This window comes from Amphiura filiformis, chromosome 15 (assembly GCF_039555335.1).
Source record: "Amphiura filiformis chromosome 15, Afil_fr2py, whole genome shotgun sequence".
In the NCBI taxonomy this organism is placed as follows: domain Eukaryota; kingdom Metazoa; phylum Echinodermata; class Ophiuroidea; order Amphilepidida; family Amphiuridae; genus Amphiura; species Amphiura filiformis.
In genome coordinates this window covers 14,078,442-14,101,657 of record NC_092642.1, presented here as the reverse complement: position 1 = coordinate 14,101,657, position 23,216 = coordinate 14,078,442, and the positions used below count along the sequence as shown (strand labels likewise).

Genomic DNA, 23,216 nt, shown 5'->3' with positions numbered 1-23,216 from the left:
TCTTGTCTTGTCTTTAGTTGAGAGTAACACCATGTTGGATTTAATTTGTAGTGACAGATTCAATCGTGCGTGCCAACATAATCCTGGGGGCTTATACACATGCATAGAATGGCAGTTTGTCCCTACGCACTGATTCGAATCTGCCACTGCAAAATCTAAAATGGCATTACTCAGACAGCACACTATAGTGCTGGAGTAAAGGGTCACATTTCTTCAAATATCATGTTCACCTCAGATACAGTGGCATCCGTAGGTTTTCAAAAGTGGGGGCCACAGGTCTCGATTCCTGTGACTGCTCAAAACATTTTGCCTTGCTTCGCTTGCTGTAATTGGTAATCCTATGATTCCTGACTGCATGCATTTCCCTTGACTTTACCTGATATATGATTAGCGCTTTGAGACTTAATTGTGTATCAAGCTTTATAAGCATGCATGGTTATATTATATTTTTTTATTATTATTATGATGTAATTCAATTATACTGTTACCAAAGTGTAGCTATTTTCTTGATTTTGTTAGTCATGCATGTGTAAGAACAAAAAGAATAATATTCCTGTTAGCAGCCCAATGATGTAGGTGAAAACAAGTCTTAAACCATTGTCTAATTTGTATGACATAAATGCTTCCTTCTTTGTGCAGACAAAAAGAAAAGGAAGAGGAACAATGGAAGTAGTGGAAGTCGAAGCAAGCAGCAGCGAGAGAAAGAAAGAAAACGAAATACTAAATACTATTCCAAATGCAGCTTTTCAATGTTTGAAATATGACATATGTGAAGCAATATCTGAGCCAAACTTGAAGAAATTGAAGGGAATTTGCATAGAAGGTGAGTAAAACACAGGGAGCAAAAAATATGCACCAGAAATTGATGCATGCAGTGATGGCACCAGGAATTGTTTCCTGGGGTGGGGCAGACAAGTAAAATCTGAGTGAGAAGGTCGGGGAGGCAAAAATGCCTACAAAATATTGGACATTTTGTGATTTTTTTGTAGTGGCTGGGGGAAAATGCCTCTCATTCCGCATTGGTGCTGCGACTGGATGTACGTATTATATGTCAGCTTTTCGACTTGCAGAGGTTTTCTGTACAAACTTGTTAGCCTAACTGTTCCAAGAATTCAGCTATTTTCGAGTTCATTTGCCAAGACCAAATGATAAACTTGTGTTTTTCTGCTGACAGTTTCGCCAGAAACCTTCTGGCTTTCTCAAAGCGTTGATGACGTTCCAAGAATTAATCAATGAGCCATAATACCATATTGGACCTAATTTGTACCCCTCCCAGAATAAGCACCCCTACATAATATTTTGAGTGATTATTGTCCATAGTAAAAATTAATTTAAATACAATTTCAAAATACTACGCAAATTCACAATCTATAATGGAAATATTAACCTATAACACATGATACACACATGGGCATTCATGTCACAGTATGCATGCATGGACAATTGAGGGGCTCATTTTTTGTCATTGAAAATTGCATGTTTGTGTATGTCAACTTGGCTTCAAAACATATACTAGGCAGATTTAATTGCCACAATAAGAATCTGAAACATTCTGTATAAATATTGGGGTTTTTTTTCATCGCCAAATATTTGATAGAATATTACATTTGGTAGTGAAATGTAGGTCAAATCATGAATTCTGTTTATCTTTGTGCAGATTTTTTGGAGCATGGGCTTAAAGCAAAACAACTAGACAACATAAAAACAGCAGAGGAGTTCTTCAACTTGATGCAAAGATGTCATATGTTTAGTGAAGATAATCTCTTTTTTGTCCAGTGGTGCTTAGTTAAATTAGGCCTGACTAGTGCTTATGAAGCCACAGAAGAATATGCACAGAAGAGGGAGGAGATTATGGAAACACAACCTCTGGTCTTGTTCAAGAGAAGGGGAAAATCTTTTGGTAAAGAAGTCCAAATAATTAAGATGAATATTGCAAGTGTATTTAGCCACAAAAGGCAACTTCAAATGTCAAAGGCAGTATATCTTGTTAACCCTATTCTATTACCCCCATCAATGTTGTGCCATATGGCACGAAATGGCTTAATGTGCATGTGCAAAAATTATTTACACAAATAAGGTCTTATCTTTTGAACAATTTTGATAATTTTAAAATCACTTCTCTGTCAACAAAAAACCTTTTTCCTAATATAACTACCATTTACCCATCATAAAATGGTTTAAAATGTGGGAAACTTTCATTTTTTAACCATTTTTAGGTCAAATTTTGCCCTAAAAATAGGCCAAAAATGTCCATAAACTTTTTAAATATAAGTCCAAAGTAACTCGGATTTCTTTTTATTATATGTAGAAACACGGCAGTAAAACTGCATGAAAATGCCACATTGATGTACTCATACACTTCAAAAATGTAAATCAAATGATTTTTTTCATTATATTTGGCTATGAGCTCATTAATTATTCATGAGCTAATTTGCATAAAATTTGCATTATTAATTACTAAACTTGTTTTTATATTCTCATCTTCTTTAACCCAGTGAAAGCGCTCCGGTGAGTGTACCAAATTTGTGTAGCGTAGAAATATAATTTTGCTTTCTATTTACGTTTACCGCTACGTATGAATATACATCATCACATAATAGTATGTCTCTCCTATTGGTAATATAATCCACAAGTTCAGAATTAATTTTGACACAAGATCACTTAAGGGATCGGATAGCAACATTTGCACAGTATTTTTGTGGGACATGAGAGCACACCACATACATATCGAATTGCACTCTGAATACGAGAGATGTCCTCTTCTGATATCAAATAATTCTGATTTTTTTGAAATATGTGATATAATACAAATTTAATGATATGTACTTAAAATGTATGTAGCTGGGATGAAAAGCAGTCCATCATATGAACATTCTGACCTTTCATATTTATGATACACATTTTTTCTCCAAAAGACCTAAATTTTGTAGGACATTAATTGCCATAAAATTTGTATTATATCGCCAATTTCAAAAAATCAAAATTATTTTATAATAGAAGGACATTTCTTGTATTCAGAATTTAATTTGATATGTTTGATGTGATCTCATGCATGTCCCACAAAAATACTGTGCAGACTTTGCTATCCGTCCCTTGACAATGTGTTATTATAATTGCTGAGATAAATAATGGATGGTTGATAAGTGATTGTGATCTATTTCTTTGATTTTAACAAACAAATGCTCTTTTAAGAGCATTTGTTTGTTAAAATTAAAGTTAAAATTAAAATTAAAAAGTTTGTTAAAATTAAAGTTAAAACTTTAAAAGGCATTTCATGATCCACATGCAGCCTCATACCCCTTTCTAAAAAAATAGGTTGAGATTTTTAATATCATGGGAAACCTCTCTGGCCACACAATGTTTGTGTGCAAACAATTTCTTGCAAAATCATTTGCCTGGCCAAAATATTGTCAAATTCAATGTTACAATACAGTGGCCTATGGAACGTAGGTCATTCACATAAACTCGTGAAATTTTAGGAATAAGATTTTTTATGGATATCTACTGAAACATACCATAAAAAAGAAGATGTTAGAATCATGAAATACTCCTTAAAACACAACTTTTATAAATAAAAAGCAGTGCATAATATTTTCAGACTGAAATAGTAATATTACAATAATAAATTGATTATGTTATGATGAGTTTATCCCTGATTTAATAATAGATTAACATATGGCATATGTTTGCTCAACAGGAAAGGATGTAGAATTCCGCATCAAAGGAAACATTCGACATATGCACATGACTGATGTGAATGCATTTAGGGAAGTGGTATCACAGAGGCTGATGATCCCAATACGATACATAAACGTTAGAGCTATAGGAAATGGAAGTCTCATCTTGGTCATTCAAATGCCGGAGCTGGGAGTCAACAGACTATGTGAAGCAGTTGCAAGGAAAGACACATGGCTATGGGCAGAGAAGATTATGGATATACACATTGAAGGAGAAAAGTGTGTGATAATGCAGGATAAATATGCCCAAAGTATGTGTATTTTTGTGTACTCTCAGACATGCATGTAGTAAAAGTGCAATAACTTTGTAATTATTCAGCAAGACATATAAAAGTATACATTTTATGAAGGCAAGACATCAATAAATCTTAATATAAATACAGATTTGGGGTAAAAACAACAATTAAGAAGAAAATCACAAAAAAAGGGAGTTTTGGGCAGTATTTGTTAGGTACATCATAACAAAAAACACTCTTTCCAAAATATTTTATTTTATTTTTAGCTCAATCTTGAGGCTCCATTCCAAAAACTTTTTTTTTAAATTTTTTTGATATTGGCCTTATTTTTTGAGATATTGACCATATAATGCATCAAATTGAACTTTTTAAAATTCACAAACGCCTATTTGCACAAAATGATGCCTAAAATCGGAAATAGACCAAAATATAAACAAATGAGAAAACCGTTTCTTGAGTCAATCATGCTTTTTACGATAATCATAATATTTGCTTACCTATAGATGCTGTATTTATTGAGTTATCGTGTACCTAAATCGTCATTTTACCGAGAAAATGAACATTGAAATAATGGCAGTTGAAGTTTAAAGTGGTCACATTTTGCACTTTCATCGAATCTCGCAGGAGAATGCGGCAGTTTTTATTTTTCTACCTTACATTACATAAACATCGGGTAAATCCACGGCCCCTTGAGAAGTTTGAGCGAAATCCATTCATAACTTGATATTTAAATCGGGGGAAAGAACTTGAAAAAATCCACATTTTATCAGCTAAAACGGAGCCATTTGACCACTAGGTTTTTGTGCTTCCGTGGTGTTTCCATAAGATGCGCGCGCGCATGCAGATAAGTGTCACGTATGCGTAGCGTATTTGTGCGTTAACAAATTGCGCGATACGCAACGTGATGCGTTGATGCGCGTGTGTACCCTGCTGGTACAACAAAGATTTTCTTTCCTTTTCAATTTCAAACACGATTGGAATAGTGAAATAAAATCCTTAAAATATTGCAGTTGGAGTTTACAAATCTGGATTTTCATTCCTTGCATATAAAAAACATAACAAAGTACAAACATATCAAAAAACTCAATTTTGTGAAAGAAACAATGTCTAGAGTACACAGCTGCCTTAAATAAAAGATGTTTTTGTTTATTTATTTATCATTTTAATTTTGTAGATGAGAGTACAGATTCAACCTTACCTAACTCTCCTGATGAAAGGCAAAAAGCAGGGAGCGAGGGTCCTCCAAATCGGTTTCAGAAAAAGTCTGCTGGATCATCCAAGCATCCATGGGATGTCAATCAACACCACAGTGACAATGCTGGGCCAAGTCAGCAAGCTGATGAAAGTTCATCTCAACCATTTGCTATCAGTCAACAAGAAACAAGAGAGAAACACCAAAATAATTTAGCTGCTTCTGAAAACTTGACCCCATCGGCAGAAGATTATAAGACAGCTCTTGTTAACAGAGGGGTGGTTGTCCAAGGGTCTGGTTCTGAACTTGCTCTTTCCAGCTCAACTGCCATTGATACCAGTGCTGATACATCTTCTTTCATACATGACCAACAAGGTCTCCTTGATGTGCTACAAAGTTCATCCAGTGATGTTGATGCAGGGTGTCATAGCAACCAAACACAACAGAGCAGTTTCTATGACAGCAGTATTATTGATAGAACATCAAATGACAACCTGCTAGCATCCTCAGATGTTGCCTTTGTAGCAGATGAATGTAACATTCCTGGTGTGGCAGTACCAAGTAAGTGTTCTGGTGATGCTCATGGTGAACATGCTTGTGGTGGAGTTAGCGATGCCAGTTTTAGTGATGATGAAGTAAATATTGCGGATAAGGTACCTGAGGCTCCTGCATTTGTAATGTCTAGTGGTGAAGATACCTTGCCCTCCAATCAACTTGCAGGTGAGATTTTAATGAAAGAGTAGTTTCATATTTCCAAAGCAATTCAGAAAAAGAATAGTTTGCAATATTTGTGATGTTTGGTTACTTTGTTGGGTTTCATGGCATGGAGGTCAAAGTTTAATAAGATCCAGAAGTATTCAGTGGTCATTTACCACTAACTTACACCTTGGTAGCTTGACAACACAGATAGTGTAACAATTGGCTTCAAGTAAAAAAATCTGAGTGACTTTATTTTTTGACTTGTGTACAACTAGTCTTGGTCCCAGCCAGTTTATGCTCCTCAATTGCTATACAAACCGTCTGGTGACAACCATCAACAAAATGAATAAAAATTAAAAAATACAAAAACAGTCAACGTCTAAACTGGGATGAATTAGTCTGTCAAGAAGGACCGTGCTATTGTTAAAAGGATTACACTATTGTTGTTATAACAATAGCATGGTCACACATTGGGCATAGCAAGCGGGAAGACAGGGAAGACAAAGTCCATGGGCCCGAGGGTTCAGGGGCCCCGAGCAAAAGAGAAAATGAAATAAGGGCTGATAAAGCAGATGTTAAAAGGGCCCCACTGCTCCTTGTCCATAGGTCCCTTGAGGCTCCTCCTGCTACGACCCTGGTCTTAGCAATCAGTTCAAGCTCTCATCATCTCAAAACCTTACTATCAAAACTCTGTACTCCAAAATTATTTGCAAACTCCAGACTTTTAAATATTTAAATAATCTTTATAATTTCCATTTCAATGATAGTTCTAAACTTTGGAACAATCTACCAACTCACATTAAAAACTGTACTACTTGGGACTCTTTTAAATCTTTGTTAAAAACACATCTGTTTAATATCGCTTTTGCTGATGACTTGTAGTATAGATTGTTTTTCTTATTATGGTATGTTGTATATTATCTGTATTTGCTCTGTTCATCATGTTCCCCTTTGTGGTCATATTCCTGTTGTTGCGCGGTGAGCGGCTCTGACGGATACTTGCGCATTATAAATTTCCATATTATTATTATTATTATTATTATATAATTATGTTGACGATATCGAAATAGGTAAGTTTTGCACACAAAAAATATATCAAACAGCTGGAAAAATATTCAAATTAGTTACTTGCATGTCACATATGTTTGAACTGTACAGATGTAAAGCGAACAGAAGGAGGGAAGGAAAGAGTCTCGGTCCCAGTCAGTTTGTGGTCCTGGGTTAAACAGCCAATCAATAGAAAGCGATTGCGATCGTGCATTGGTAAGTAAGACGCATGAATAACTTCAGACCCCTATAGAAGTAAATCATGTGATTTGATCCAGCAAATGAGCAAATATTTAAATTTTCAGGTCATCCAAATTACACCTTATGGCAGCATAATATATCTGTAGGGGTGTGTATCAGTCAGTGTCTCAGTCAAATATGATTTAGTATAGACTTTGATAAGCTTTTATATTAACCTTTTGATGGTCTCATATGAATTGTTCAATTCCTATTGTAACCATTATTATGTTTTCAGAATCTTATACATTTGTACAGAACCTGGCAAAAACTCTAGTGTGTTAAGAGTGCCCATAACTTTGTGTATTAATTCCCACAGCAATTTACACCATGTAACCAAATCCCTTTATTACACATTTGGAACTTTATTCATACTGAACGAAAGTATACTAACCTGCTTTTTCCTCTTTTTCTGAAGTCGTTTGTAGTCTTCTTATGGTGGCTGCTGTGATGTTTCTTCAGGCAATTTATGGTAAGCTTGACGTATCAACTTTCATAAGCATAAAAGAAATATTTGAAATCATACCTGTTTCCTCATATTATTGACTTTGTTCATTTGTTAGTTTTTTTCCCCTTCATTGAGGCCTATTCTAAAGGAGTTTCAACAAATTTGGTTTGAAAACTTACATCGTTTTATAGCCACAATTTTCCTTGTTAATTCTGTGTTCATTTGCCTCATTTGTTCACCTAACTTTTATGTGGTTTTTGCATCATATCATACACCTACTATGGTCTTAATGAAATGGGGTTACAAAATTTAGGTATGTATGTATATTACATGGGAATAGCTTGATTTCATTGTATTCTGATATATTTTGCTCTAAATTTTTATGTTGTGAAACAAAAATGCACAAATCTTACTCGGTATATCTGAAAATATATGCATTTTACCAGAAAAAGAGCAAGAAATGCACAAAATCGCTAAAAAAAAGGTATTTGAAATGAGATTCAATAGGGAGTGAAATTGTGATGTAAAAGATTGATGAATTGGATTTAATCATTTTTTAGAGTGGCCGATAAATCAATATTGTATATTACCAACAAACGAAGATGACAGATAGACCTTTATCAACAACTGGTACAAATATTTTGTTACAAGAAAATCATGTCCTTTGTCCATTTATTGGAAGACTTGTGGATTGTAAGTCTGATTATACAGAATTGTTCCATGTTCCAAATAAATGCCCTTGCCCTAATATGCCCACATTTTTTTTTTTTCAATGAAAAAGTGATGGAAATTTCCATGCCTTATATCGCATGAGTATATAGAGGCCGGTCGACTGCATATCCGTCTTTACACGCTTTTCAATACGGAATAAATGCTAACCTCTCGTGCCATCATCCAAGCAGCAAAGTTCATTTCCCATTGAAAAGCGTGTAAAGACGGATATGCAGTTTACCGTTCTGATAAGCTTAAAAGTACCATTTGCTGCATGTCCTATACTCTGGGTCCAATATTGTGAAATTACATGGACAAAACCTGTCTAACTTAAATTTCCATTCAGTTTGTTACCAAATTACAAGTAAATCACATGTTTTTGCATAAAAATGCACTTGTAATGCAGATGTAATTTAGGTGCATTTTATACTGATAATACATGTAGGCTATATGTGTTGCCGCCGCAAAATAAAGTACCATATAGTATATAATTATTAATTTTAGATTCTGTGATGCATAAAAAGACAAAAACATGCATTAATTTAATCAGTTAATACATGTACCCTGTTTGATTTACATTCACAGATGTGGTTAACACTCCACCAAAAGGTGCAGCTTCATCAATAGATGGTGAGTTGTAATTGTCATTATAAATTTACGTTATCAAGAATAATTATAGAATCTATACTGTAAAAGAATTTGATTTCTTCACTGTTTCTTAATTTGATATGCACTATGTACAATGTACATAACTTGTAATTATCGTTATCATCACTACCAACAAATATTTAGTTGGAATGGGACTATGCTCTGTTCGCTGTGTGCTTGCCATGTGGGGGTATGTGTGTGTTAAAAATGTTAACCCTGGCTGCCATTTGATGATTTCTCCCACATGATGTGACAGATTTCAGTGGGTTGGACTTTGGATACATTGACATGTGTGGTGTCAACAGATGTGAGGTCAAATCTTAAGGGTCATCTGAGGTCATTATACAGATATGTTCAAAAAGCTTTGTGTATACAGAAGTCATTTCTGGCTCCCACAACTGTGTGGGGCTTATGTTATGGCCCAGATGGTTGTTTGCTTGGTTCATTGTCATGTCTAGTCCAGGCGGAAGCAAAACCATTAATTTTGAGATTTTAAGCTATACTAAAAATGATGTGGGAAAGCTTTACCAGTCAAACATATATATATTTGATAAAAATACATCTTTTATAAATGGTTTGATGTGGAATTCCATGTGATCCTCATGATCAGAGATATGAAATTTACATATGTGATGTGATCAAGCAAAATTAGTCGGAAGTCCGATAGGCCTATATTGATTTTCAGATATAGCCAAACGAAGACAATAATTTCTTATTTTGCATATTGTTTTGGAAACACTACAACTGTTCAATTTCAATGTGGTTTTGAATTGAATTGAATACGCCAGACTTCTGGCTGATTTTGCTTGATCACACCACATATGGGACTGCACTTTAGTATCAAACTCAAACATGCAAAGTTCTACTAGGTATATACGGTAGGCCTAAAATTGTTTATAAACATTCAGAAGATATGATAAAATAATGCATGACATGCATCAAAAACTTAAAAGAACTAGGCCTACTCAATTGCTGATTGTTTTTAAGGTTGTATTGTTCATTTTAGAATGTTACATCGGGCAGATCTTAGGGACTGGACACATAAATGGTCAACAGAACTTTTACTATCTTCAGTAGATAGCAACTTTACTTTTGTGCACGTTTGAAGAGAGTACAGCACTGTTATGCACTTTAATTCTATATGGTGCATGTACGATAATACAAAAGAGAAGTTCCTGTCACTAACTATGGGTTACGTAGATCATGGGGTGGGCAATGTAGCTGGGAGGAAAAGCCGACGATCAATTGAAAATTTTGACCTTTCATATTGAAGATATGGATTTTTTTCCCAAAAAGACCTAATTTTTATTGGTGTTTTGGGAAAAAATCCATATCTTCAATACGAAAGGTCAAAATTTTCAATTGATCGTCGGCTTTTCATCCCACCTACATACACTTTAAGTACATATCATCAGATTTATAAAGTTTACTTCGAGTACTGTTAAATACCAAAAATATAAATTTTAATGATTTGCCATAAAATGTGTATTACATTGCGAATTTCAAAAATCTAAATTATTTGATATCAGAAGGACATTCTTCAGATTCAGAATGCAATTCGGTATGTCTGATGTGCTCTAATGTCCCACAATAAATACTGTCCAAACGTTCATACCCCTTCCCTTAAAGAAATCAAGATCTCTCCTAAGGGAAACATACTCATCGTCAAACCAAGGAGGCGGTTTACTTAGAATTTTCATATTCTTGAAGGGGGCATGCTTGTCACAAATAGGAACAAAAAGGCCCTCAAAAAATATTCCAGGCCATGTCTGGATCATCAGACACCTCAATAGTGCACCATGGAATTAGATTGAGATCTTCTAAGAATGCAGAGACATCATATTTACGATACGAGCCTGCCTTTATATTACGGGAGGGACCCCTAGCACATTGGTAACTTTCCTCACTGTGTAAACCAACTAGTGATCACTGTGAGAAAAAGAAATGGCACCATTATTAGCAAACATTTCAGGATGTGTGGTCCATACATGATCAAAGCCCGTTTCCGACAAGTTTTCTCCACTCCTGTACAGAGGGTTTCAGCAGGTGTTCTTGACATAACACTTACACCATCAACTTCTTTAAGTACAGAATCTAGATCTTCAAAAAATTCACAACAAACTTTTGACCATAGACAATACCGGCGAGGATTGGGCGGGAGCATGAAAGAGTCAGTTTCACCCAAAGGGTATCGATCTTACCATGGAGAGACTGTGACAATGTGATCAAATGAGTCCCCAGTCGACTGTGGATGTACAAGATAACTCCTCCATAGCCAGGGGCGAGGCAGCTTTTTTGGTCGGGGGCAAAATAAAATTTTCGGGCACAGACGAAAAAAATTACAGTTGCATCATATAATACATAGAGATAAATATAATATATAGAGACAAAAATACATAGAGACGATGTGGTATTTTACTCTATTTTTGACCATTATCAGGATGGAAAGCCTTAACCCTTGCAATATGCGCACGCGCCGCGCGTAGAGTGGAAAAATTGTGTATTTTCGGGCTGAATTTTGGTAGAAAAGGGCTCCTTGCCCCCTTGCCCATTTTTTGGGCACTTTTTTCTTTCATTTTTGTCAGGTGGGGCACTCTTCAATTTAGTCACACATTGTAGTTATTATATACCCCCTAGGATTTTGTCGTGATCCATGCTTGCTCAGATTTATTTTACTCTGGGTCACTGGACCTTCTATGATATAGTGAGGCTACAGGTTGACGATGCTGTATAAAATCCGCCACAGTGAGGTCCAAGAACTGACTGACTCCAAGAACTGACTCATACAAATTCAGCTTCTTCCCAAGGACAATACCAGCCTGGAAGCAGTTACCACTGCACATCATTACTGCACCCACTGTCAGTATAGTTTAAACAACCGACTTTTGGTATAGCCATTCATCCAAATTTCTTGAAAAATTGATATATGGATAGTTCCACTGTCAAATTGTCAGCAACACATCCCTACCCAAACCAAACTTGAGTACCCCCCAGAATAATTTATTTATAACTGATGTACAGTTCATTTTGTTACCAGATGGGACACGGGTTGATGAAACCCCAAGAGCGGATGCACCTTATGCTACAGCACCTTTGGCAACCAGACAGGAACAGATGTGGCTGTCCATATTGATTGGTTGTATAGCAGGCATACTGGCTTTGGTGCTACTGTTCCTCATGATTCATAGGTCACAGAAATGGGAACAATCAGGTGGGTATAGAGTCTACTTGTTGCCTATTTTCTGAGAACCTAGTAAAAACCCAAAATTAGGAAAATGTTTACTTTTTGAGGGATTGGTGCAACCCAGTATATAAAGTATGGTTTTAAGCCTGTGCCAGAGGTATTATGTTTCCTGGTTGCCTGTCATTCCATCCGTCTGTCCGTCCATCATTCTGTCTGTCTGAGGTTGCAAGTGCAACTGGTAAGGCGTAGAGTGATATGATTTTTGGTGGAGGGGTGACAATTAGCAGTCTTCAACCTCAAGTAGGGTTTCGTCACAAAATATGCTAATTTGGTAGCTCATTTGCATAAATTTCCTTCTGTCCAATTTCTAGGAACTGAAATTAATTTTTAGGAGCTGGTCACCACTATATTGAGAGCAGGTCTCTTATTTTATCCCTTGAAAAAGAAAACGTTTTGTCTTTTTCGAAACGTCAGGTTTTTAACTTTGTTTATATGTTTTGTGTTCCCCCCCCCCCCATTGGATGTTGTGTCATATTTTACCTGTTTTTAATTTTATCCATTGCTAGTGTGACACTGTTGTAACCTTTTGTATCCATCCTTTGGTTCCCCGCTGGTCAGTTGGAACAGATTTTCCCTGTTTTTATATTCTAGGAACTGATAAGGTGAAAAGTGATGTGACTTGAATTGGTGAAGGGGTGGCAATTAATTGGCATTCTTCAAATTCCACTGATTTTTTTCTGGAATTATTGTCCCCAGCTCCAAGTAAAACTTCCCCCATTAAAATGTAGTGTGTCATGGGGTACACCATACATCACATTTTCATATTGAGATTTAAATTTGCTCCAAAGCCGACCTATTTTCCATCCAATTGAAAGAAAAAATGAAAAACCATGCCATATGCCCTCTGACACTATAGTAAAGACCGGCTCTGGCGCCTCGGTGAGTGGACTTGAGCGGTTGGTGGATGGGGATAGACCAATATCTGTGGGTAGACAGTAATAATGTATAGTGGTCCTATACTTGTTGGTGACCATGGTGACAGGGAAGTGCTGGTTGGTGACTTATGTAGCTTGCCTAGTGATAGTGTAGCTTGCCTTTGGCAAGCTCCGTACTAGGAGTGGTATTAATTTTTGGCCCCCACATATATGTGGGGCTTATGTTATCATCCATATGGTTGTTTGTTTGTTTGTTTCCTTGCCTGTTTGTTTCTTTGTATCTTTGTTTGTTTGTCCGGGCGGAAGCAAATTCATTAATCCACTCTCCAGCTTAAACGCAATCAACTTCAAACTTGGTACGGAGATAGGGTATGGTGGCCTCATGTGCTGTATATAGTTTTGTGTCGCATTATTTACATATTATGAATATTAATGAGCTCATCAGCATATTTTGCCTTCATTTCCATTAATCCACTCTCTAGCTTAAACGCAATCACCGATCAACTTCAAACTTGGTATTGTGATAGTATATGGTGTCCTCATGTAGTGTATAGTTTTGTGGGGGCCACCTTAATTACAAACCACATAATTCTAGTTTACAGAATGGTCTAACCAGGCAGGGATTTGTGTTACATTTTCTTTACCAGTCACTTGCTTGGGTTTATTTTACTCAGGGATCACTGGATCTACTAAGGTACAAGGGCTCTGATCAAGAGCTAATTAAGATTTTACATTATCATAATATACATACTGTTTTCTATTTGAGAGGAAAATTCTAAACCACGTATGAGATATTCCACAAAAACCATAGTGATATAATTCATCCAACAAGATATTGTGGTATATGATATCGAAAGCCTTCGACAAATCCATGAATATAGCCTCACTTAATCTTTAACAAAGTCTAGAACAGCCGTGTATGTTTAAGCTGTAGAGTGGATTAATGAAAATGAAGGCAAAATATCCAAATAAAATCATTAATATTCATAAATATGCAAATAAAATGACACAAAACTATTCAGCACATCAGGCCACCATATCCTATCACCGTAACAAGTTTGAAGTTGATCGGTGATTGCGTTAAAGCTGCAGAGTGGATTACCAACCATTTTTCCATCGGGACAAATGCTGATTAGGCTACGTTTTTACCCAAGAACTTGACATCATGTCCTGGGGTCATGTCTTCCTGCCATGTCCTGTTTACATAATGTAATGTTTCATTGAACATTTCAAATGCCAAATGTTTCAAATGAACCATCAATCATGTTCATAATATTTTCATATTTTCTCTTTGTAGGATTTCATGGGTACCTACCAAATCTACATTATGTAAGTGCTGAGAGTTCAGAGTACCCGATTTCTCTAGCACCTATTCCCAGTGTTATTACATTATTATCGATGGAAAATGAGAATGAAGATCGTAAGCAGAGAGACCTATATGACTGTATCTGCACAGGTACAGAAAAACACATGTTCTTTTGACCATGGTGCAGATGAACAACTTCTGACAACTTGAACGCTTGTGATGTACAGATCCATACGCAACAAGTGTATGCTCGGATTTACTGTAAGAATGAATTCTCTGATTGTTTCAACACCTGTCAGAAACAATTTGATTGACACAGAAGTGTAGATGTTTTAACTGCTCCTTTTTACCATAGTGATATTCTTAACACTAATCAAGATTGAATTGCCTCACAATGTTGGTCAACATTAATTGAAATGTTAAAACACTGCATCGGGACGGTAGGCCTTTGGAGACATTATTTCCTGATGTGAAAACTTCAGGGTGCACAATAGTAATAAATTTCACTATAATTTGTGTACAAAATGGCCTCTAATTAAAAGAGTATTTCATGATCCTAGCTTCTCTTTTTTTCAGGAGATATCCACAAAAAAAACTTATCCCCAAAATTTGATTCTGATTTTGCATTTCGAGGGTTGACAAACAGAATGCCTTAACTAAATAAATGCCTTTTTGAGAAAAATGAGTAAAATAATATTTTTGCATTGAGATGTGACCAAGTATTATTGTGCTATAGATGCAATAGGAAGTTGAATTGGGTTAAGGCTTATGATTTTAAGAATCTGTGGGTATTACAGATTATTTTGGTACCAAAATCCCAACATGGCCAAAAGTGAGTTAAGGCCTTCTGTTTGTCAACCCTCGATCTGCGAGTTATGCATGATTATCTTTATTACACTGCTCCATAGACAATGTGTTGTTATTTTGTTCAGGTATACCAAAACACAATTCAAATTTTCACGATATTTTTGCTAGACAAATTAATCTGTAAGAATTTTTTTGTACATAACATCATGTTGCCAGAGGTTTGCAGTGATATAAAAATGTCAACTTTATTAGAGAAAAGTGGGGGGATGATGCTGTGGATCACAAAACGCTCTTTTAAAGCAATAATGTGTGATTTACATAAAAATAGGCTCCTATTTAAATGTTAGTTTTCACTGGTAGCTACTGATCGCATTGCCCATTTTAATTTCGAGCCAAACAAATGAGGTAAAATGAAGAAAATTGGGATTTCATTCCAGCGCCTGCATGCGTGTATTTATAGCTCACTGATTATAATGATCATGATTATCGGGAGTTTCACGCAGCTGATGGGATTCATTCAAACAAGACATATAAGACGAATAACAATATACACACAGTTTATGCGTCAAGTAGACGTACAGCGCCTACAATGTGTGTAAAATCTCGCCAATCATATTAGTTATGATTATTGGCAGAGCTACACACAGCTGATGGGATGTACAAACAAGGCATACTCCGAATAGTGATATGCATACAGTTTATATGGTACATCACTTATTCAACATTACATTCCAAATGACAAAAGAACGGATTATAAAATGCAGAAAAATGCTATGTTTGTCGCATTATGAAGCGAATCAAAGTATCCTAATAGAACAAGTAGAGAACGACATCTAATAAAATCCATTTTGGTGGTTACAATTTGACCAAGTATAGACAAGAAGAAGTGAATAAATTTCGATTTTTTTTTAGATGGGAATACGAATGGGCATATTGCCTATTCATTTGTGTGAGGAAAAAGCTGTCCAAAAATCATCTTGTTTTTGGCAAGATCGTGTCATGTTACGGCATAATGCAGTATTATTGTCTGTTTTGGACGGGCAACAGAAGTTTGTGCAATGTCATTTTTCGCCATTGCTTTTTCGTTGTGTTAAACAGCTGTCAAAGTGTTTTGCTCATGGATAGTATTCGTGCAGCAAACACAAATGCTTTTAAAACATGATCATGTGTTTTTGTTTAAACATTTTGATAACATTTAATACCAGGATATATAAAAGTCACGATACTGAAGAAAAAAATATTTAAATATACTTAAAGCCCTAATGTACGATCTTTTTAAAGTTTTAGATTTTTCTTTTTTTCTTCCAAAATGATAAAATAGTTAATATGCAATCATTATGAAAATTCCCAATACATTTGGATGCGAAAAACATTGGAAATTTGCAAAGAAACAACATCATTAACTTCACCTCTATTATGAGACTAGTATACTAGTCTCAGCCTCTATCACTTGAAATATCTCGCACTTTTTGGATTAGGACGGCGATTGCGGCCTCAGAGTTAGTCTCCTACGCAGCCAGTTTGGTTATGCTCCCTCCACATGTTCGGAGGGAGCGTAACCAAATGGTTTTGTAGGAGACTACGATTTGCGACCGTTCCGATATATTATCATAATCTGAAAAATTATATGATGATTTGTTGGACCAACAGAAAATTATCCCGTTTTACTACAAATAGGGCGAATTTGACAGTTTGCTCATAGATTTAAGTTGGAACATATGTGTAGGTATTACAAATATGCCCCCCAAAAAAATCGGTTTTGAAAAAAATAAAGGTACTCTCTAAATGTGAAAGAGTGAAAAATCACTCTTTCTAAGAGCCGTCTGAGTGACAACTCTTTTAGAGTGAAGCTCACTCTCAAGAAAGAGTGAAAAAATTCACTCCGGAAAAGAGTTATTCATTTAGGCCTATTTTATATACAAGAATATCACAGCAGTTCATAACAGCTACTATGTGCTTTAAATTGTTGTGAGGCTAGGCCCCAGGTTAGGGTAGGGCCCGATCTAGGAATGTTGAACTTGTCTAAAGCTTAAGCACATACACAATGTGTTGAACTTCAGTGTGGGATGAATGATGAAAAACTATGGATTTAGTGAAGCTAATAGTCAAACTGTTCAATGGTGAGTACACTTAGGTTTTAGGACATAACACTTGGCAAATACCATGTTACAGAAGCTTACAGACCACAGTCTGGAGAAGCGTGATGCGGCGTAACCTACATAAGCTTACATATGCGTACATGTAAACCGGCAACTGGGCTGGTAACAAACTGCTCACATATGACTTAAGCTTACTGCCGCCGTTGTCTCCAGACCAAGTGTAGGCCTATACTTGCTACGAGTTATGACCTACACATAAATGTAATCACTATTGAGTATGCTGTCTATTTCTTCATCAAATCCGCTTTCTTTTCGCCATTCATTCACGTACACTGTTCGCCATCTTGTTACACAAATTCAACAAACATCGGCCAATTTTCGGCGCTTCTGATTGGTTGACTCCAAGAAAGAGTGAGAGTTTGCGCCACTTTTGAGCGAATGAGGCTCACTCGAAATCGCGAGTGAAATATGTGTAACTGTTTTTACTCTTTTAGAGCTAAAACCCACTCTTTTAGAGCTAACTTAAACTTAATCATGCTACATACCTCAATTTTCTCCATTTTGCTGCTTATGCGGTTACATAGGCAGGTACTGACATCTAGGGCCTATAAAAAAAAGTAAACATACTTATGAGACCATTTTTGCACCATACTGTACATAAAATTTCATTGATATGGTTCTGTAACTTTTGGGCGATTTCTAAAACTTTTTGATACCCCCTCGTATGCAGCACCATAAGATGATTAAGCTTCAAATCCCAGGATCACTTTTGACCTCTCGAATGGGGCAGAGAGGGCGCAATTATCCCATGGAAAATATTGTCTATTTGGGCCCCCGCCCCCTAGTGCAGAGAAAAAAGAGAAAGGAGGGAGATAGAGAGGGAAAAGAGAGAAGAGGGAAACCATACGATATGTAAAGCATTGATCCCTTGTTGTTTAATTTAAAAATAATGCATGCAACAAAATGAATTTACCAAATGCCGAATCCGGATTCGGCAGTCTGCTAAATTCCTAACGGTGGTGGAGCCAAGACAGTCATTTGACTTCCATACAGCCTTAGCACTCCCTTTTAAAGGGAGTGCTAAGGGGTGTTTACTTAGATTGTCAACGGGCATCATGGCATGTATAATGATTGCATCGATGTCCATTGCCATGCATCTCATCGAGTATAACATGGGATTTGAAAGATAACAGACTTCCTATATAATGTATACATGTATTTCTCATTTTTGTTTCTTTTAATTACTTATGAACAATGTTGGTTTATAAAACAGTGTAGTTCAGTTTTAAGTTTGCTTTACCTTTTGAGTAAAGAGTTGTTTTTTCACCATTTTTTATATAACGTGCATACAAAACATGCAATGCGTATAATAAATGTTGAATTTTAGCCCAATGAAATCACTATTATGTAAGAAAAAATTAATACAAATAAATGATATAAAATTTCAGCTAAATGAAAGTAAATCCTTGAACAAGTGTTTTATTTGCATTGATGCAGCAATTAAAACTTCTGTACCCTTAGCCCATGGTATTACCTAGCTAGGACCTATTATTTCTGATTTTATTACCATTTCTATTTTGTCTTAATTTGTGAATAAATAATCAACTTCTTCAGCAAGCTGAATTAGCTTTTTGCCATGTTTATAGATATCAAAAATCAGGGTTTGCGTAATTTCCTAGTTTTGGCTCAAGTGTCCACAGATGTGTAAATGGTGATGGATGTGATGACCAAATTTTGAGATGTTTTTATATATGTATTAAATAATATAACAATAATTGATCCCACTCAAAATTACATCAGTGCCCATGCAGGGCACTTGATGGAACAAAAAAGTACATTAATAAAATTAGCAGACCACATGCCAGTCTGCTGTCATTTGAATATAATACTGCAAAGTATTTACTCAGCAAATACAAAACGTTTTTGGATTTTGGTTTTAATAATACTAAATGTCAGGTTATGTATAAAGGTCATGAGATCATTTTAAAATGTTTTCTATTAAACATGCTATAACATTATTCAAATGTTATCAAAATGTTAGTGTAAGCTAGTGTAAAATATTTGTTGGAAACATTTATTGCCAAATATTTCGACAATACTTGGGCTGTGCAATAATTATGAGCCCCAGGGGGGTACAATTTTCAAACGGCCTGCCAAAAATCACTTGTCCCTCCTCTCAGCCCACCAAAAATTACTTTCCCAGCTCTCAGCCTGCCAAAAAATCCCCCCTTTGCATATGCCAAATTTTTTGATCCCAATTTGTAAACCTAAAATAGCCTAGATATATATTGCGAGCGCAGCGAACAGGAAAATTTGCGTATTTGAGCATTTTTTCGTACTGTTTTCCTAAGCATATTTACATGTAGAGCATTTTATTTAAAGGCACCCCATGAGTGTGTGCCAAAAATCGCTTGCCCCCTTCCTCTCCGCTTGCCAAAAATTTCTCCCCCCCCCCAATTTTACCCTCCCACCGCAGCTCATAATTATTGCACAGCTCCTAAATAACAGTATTTTAGGAAGGTTTGCAGTACATTTTCAAAAGAATGTTTTTGAATGTTATTAAAACATTTAGTACCATCTAGGCCTATAACCCGACATTTAAACATTTTCTGGCAACCTTTTCTAACCTTTTGCAAAAAATGTGGAAAATATTTTGTGTTTGCTACGTAGATATATGTACATGCAGACATGTAAAGTTGGGTACATATATTTCAACTCACCCTGTAACTGGGAAAAACCCATATGGAATATTGCGTTTTGTTTTGTTGTATCAAGTAAATGCCCTTTAAATTTGTCCGTATATAGTTATACAGACAATTGGGGAAAACCCACATGGAACAAGTTGCTTTTTATAGTTACCAATCCATATCCGTGGCAGATCCAGCTATATGGTTGGACGCATGCAGACAATAGAGCTGATTGGGAATTTCAGTTGAGCGTCATTTTGTGAAAAGCAGTTGTAGAGTGAAGATGTCTGTCTTTTGGTAAGTTAAATAATACTTTTAACCTAAACATATGTTTTAAACATTCTATGACACGGTGTGTTATTGTATACTAATATTGTCTTATTTACAGAGAGATACAGAGGCATAAGCTTTGCTGTTAAACACACAAGAAATTGGAACATTTTGAAAACCTTTGCAGAATTTAAAGGCTGGTAAGTGCACACAAATAACATGGAATGCTTAGCTGCACTCATGAGCTGTACACAAGCACACATACATTGTGTGAATAATATATGACTTAAGGGGGTACTACACCCCTGGCCAATTTTGTGCCTATTTTTGCATTTTCTCAAAAATTATAGCACATTGGTCACAAGTAAGATATGTATATTATAGGGGCAAGGACTACAACTACTGTATTGAAAATTCAGCAACTAAAAGCAAGTAGTTATTGATTTATTGATCAAATATTGGGTTTTCCCCATTTTTGACTGTAACTCCACAACTGTTGTCTGTGCTGAAATAAAATTTCCAGTGCAGTAGTTGTAGTCTATGCCCCTATCATATACATATCTTACTTGTACCCAGTGCGCTATAATTTTTGAGAAAAATGCTAAAATATGCACAAAATTGGGCAGGGGTGTGTACCCCAAACTGAATACATACAGGGTTTTTCAAAATGGTCTTATTAAGACATATTCAAAAGGACGCCCCAGTTTAATTTTGAATTAAGATGTCATCTTTGAGTGTTCAAAAGTACACAGCTTAATATTGTGGTTGATTTACACATTTGAAATACATATTTACATATATCAATTGTTTTATACCATAACACTGCGAGTATCAAATAAAGTTAATTTTATTCAAAATGTGTCTCAGAATTTCATGATTTTACTGGAAAAAAAATAGATGAATCACCTGACATTGATGCGCTATGAAAAATGTACGCACCCGGCAGCTTTGAGACAGCTTTTTTTTCGCCTAATTGGATCCAGCTAAATTGTGTGTTTAGGATAACAAAGCAAGTTGTGACTTTTAAATCCCACATGTGACTAAGATACATGTAGTACAATATAATGAATTGTCTTTCATTTTACAACATTAGTTTGGCTTAAACTGACCAGAAAACATTCCTGACAGGGCAAAGAATTACGAAATTAAAATTTGACCAAAATCATATATTAATGCTTGTTAATAGGTTGTGTGTGTGTCCGTCCGTCAGTCCGGGGTGTGTGTGTGTCGACGCTGTCCGTCAACAATTCTGTAAGGGTTTTTGGTCTCGTATGATAAGTTGAAATCCTATTGCAACCAAACTTGGGTCATAGCTGAACTATGGGAACCTTCATATATTGGTGTTGTTCAAGGTCATATTCTGAGGTTAATTAGCTCATTTGAAGTCAGCTTGTAAATAGGCTGAGAATACAAAATCTGGTCTCACATGAACAGTCACATGCACTGGCAACCAAACTTGAGCCCAGCCAAAGCTGCATTATGGGAGCTTTCGTGTAATGGTGGTGTTCAAGGTCACATACTAAGGTCATTTGAGGTCAAATTGTAAATGGGCTGAAAATACAAATTCTACATTCAATGAATCCGCACCTGATTAAGAGTTCCAACATATTGTCCAGGTATACCAACTATTTTTTTTCTTGATTGTCTCAGCCAAATGCAAAATATGCTATCTTAACTTCATTTTTGTCTCATAACTCAACAACAGAATGTTGTATGACCTTCATATTGCACACGATTTAGGAGTAGACCATATGCTTTGGAATAATAGTAAAATTGTTGATAAAGAAATTGGTTTATTTAGAAAATGGTCACTGAAAACATCCCACATATTTCATATTAGCCTCTAAACGGCAAAATATTTATCTAAATTTCGTTAACAGCAGAATGTAATATGATCTTCATATTGCACACGATTTGGAGGTAGACCATATGTGATCCAATGATAAAAAGCCCCACGGCCCGGGCCCAGTCGCAGCTTTTTTACTAGGACTGCAACTGCAGCAGCAGATCTAGACTTTGTCATCAGCGCACCTAAGGCAGACTGCAAACTGCAACGCCCAACCAGCACTTGAAGTCTATGGTAGTACCAAGAGTAGTAGTTCCAAGATATAGTGCCGGAGATCTTAAAAGAAGAAAAGCACTAACCTGGGCAGCTTTCTGGAAACTGGAACACCTTTAGAGAAGTCCATCCCTGCCAATCAGAACAAAAATCAAGCTGTTTGAGACAACTTGTGTTACTGTCTTTCTGTACGGGTGTGAGTCCGGTAATCACCAAGGACATGGAGAACAAGATTAATGCCTTTGCAACATCTTGCTACAGAGTCATATATTAAACATCAAGCATGTGGATCGGATTCCAAATGAAACTATCTACAATCTGACCAACACCACTCCACTGGTAGCCAGAGTCAAGATTTATCAACTCAAATTTCTCGGCCATATACTGCGTCTTGCAGACGACAAGCCTGTGAAAGAATATGCCCTTTATATTCCACCACATGGGAAGAGGAAACCGGGACGTCCTCGCACGCTGTACTTGCAGTATGTCCAGAACCTCCGGGAGATACTGAAGGGATGCTGCAGCCAAACAAAATTGTTTCGCTTGCCAAAGCTCGCAATAGATGGAGAAAGCTTGTAGTCGCCTGCTCCGCAGCCGACTGATGATGATGATGAGGTGAACAGTTCACATCCAATTGCAACCATTATGTTTTGATGCATCGATCCAAGTGTGTGAAAATATTGGATCCAAAACATAATGATAGAATTGGATGCTTTACACCCAATATTTATTGGTCTCACTATACATCTCGTCCAATGTTAAAACTCATAGTTCGACCAATAAATATGGACTCAATCAATCCAGTTTTATATCAAGCTTGAGCCAAAGCTGCATTATGGGAGCTTTCATGTAATGGTAGTGTTTAAGGTCACATCCTAAGGTCAAAGGTCATATGAGGTCAACTTGTAAAATTG

The 23,216-nt window shown here is 36.1% G+C and overlaps 1 protein-coding gene across 1 annotated transcript; it reads left to right on the top strand.

Annotated features, from left to right (window-relative positions):
- The first annotated feature begins 659 nt into the window (after positions 1–659).
- On the top strand, positions 660–18,731 carry LOC140171280 (uncharacterized). The gene is made up of 9 exons (XM_072194509.1): positions 660–823; positions 1,658–1,900; positions 3,698–3,988; positions 5,148–5,885; positions 7,023–7,127; positions 7,567–7,620; positions 8,893–8,937; positions 11,993–12,166; positions 14,372–18,731. Exons 1-9 carry the CDS (start codon positions 664–666, stop codon positions 14,554–14,556), a joined length of 1,995 nt encoding a protein of 664 aa, XP_072050610.1. The 5' UTR covers positions 660–663; the 3' UTR covers positions 14,557–18,731.
- The last annotated feature ends 4,485 nt before the right edge of the window (positions 18,732–23,216 follow it).

Coding starts and splice junctions, on each gene's coding strand:
- LOC140171280 (XM_072194509.1), top strand. CDS start 664: ATGGAAGTAGTGGAAGTCGAAGCAAGCAGCAGCGAGAGAAAGAAAGAA. Junction 7,128..7,566: donor GCGATTGCGATCGTGCATTG/GTAAGTAAGACG, acceptor CTTTTTCTGAAG/TCGTTTGTAGTCTTCTTATG. Junction 8,938..11,992: donor TGCAGCTTCATCAATAGATG/GTGAGTTGTAAT, acceptor TTTTGTTACCAG/ATGGGACACGGGTTGATGAA.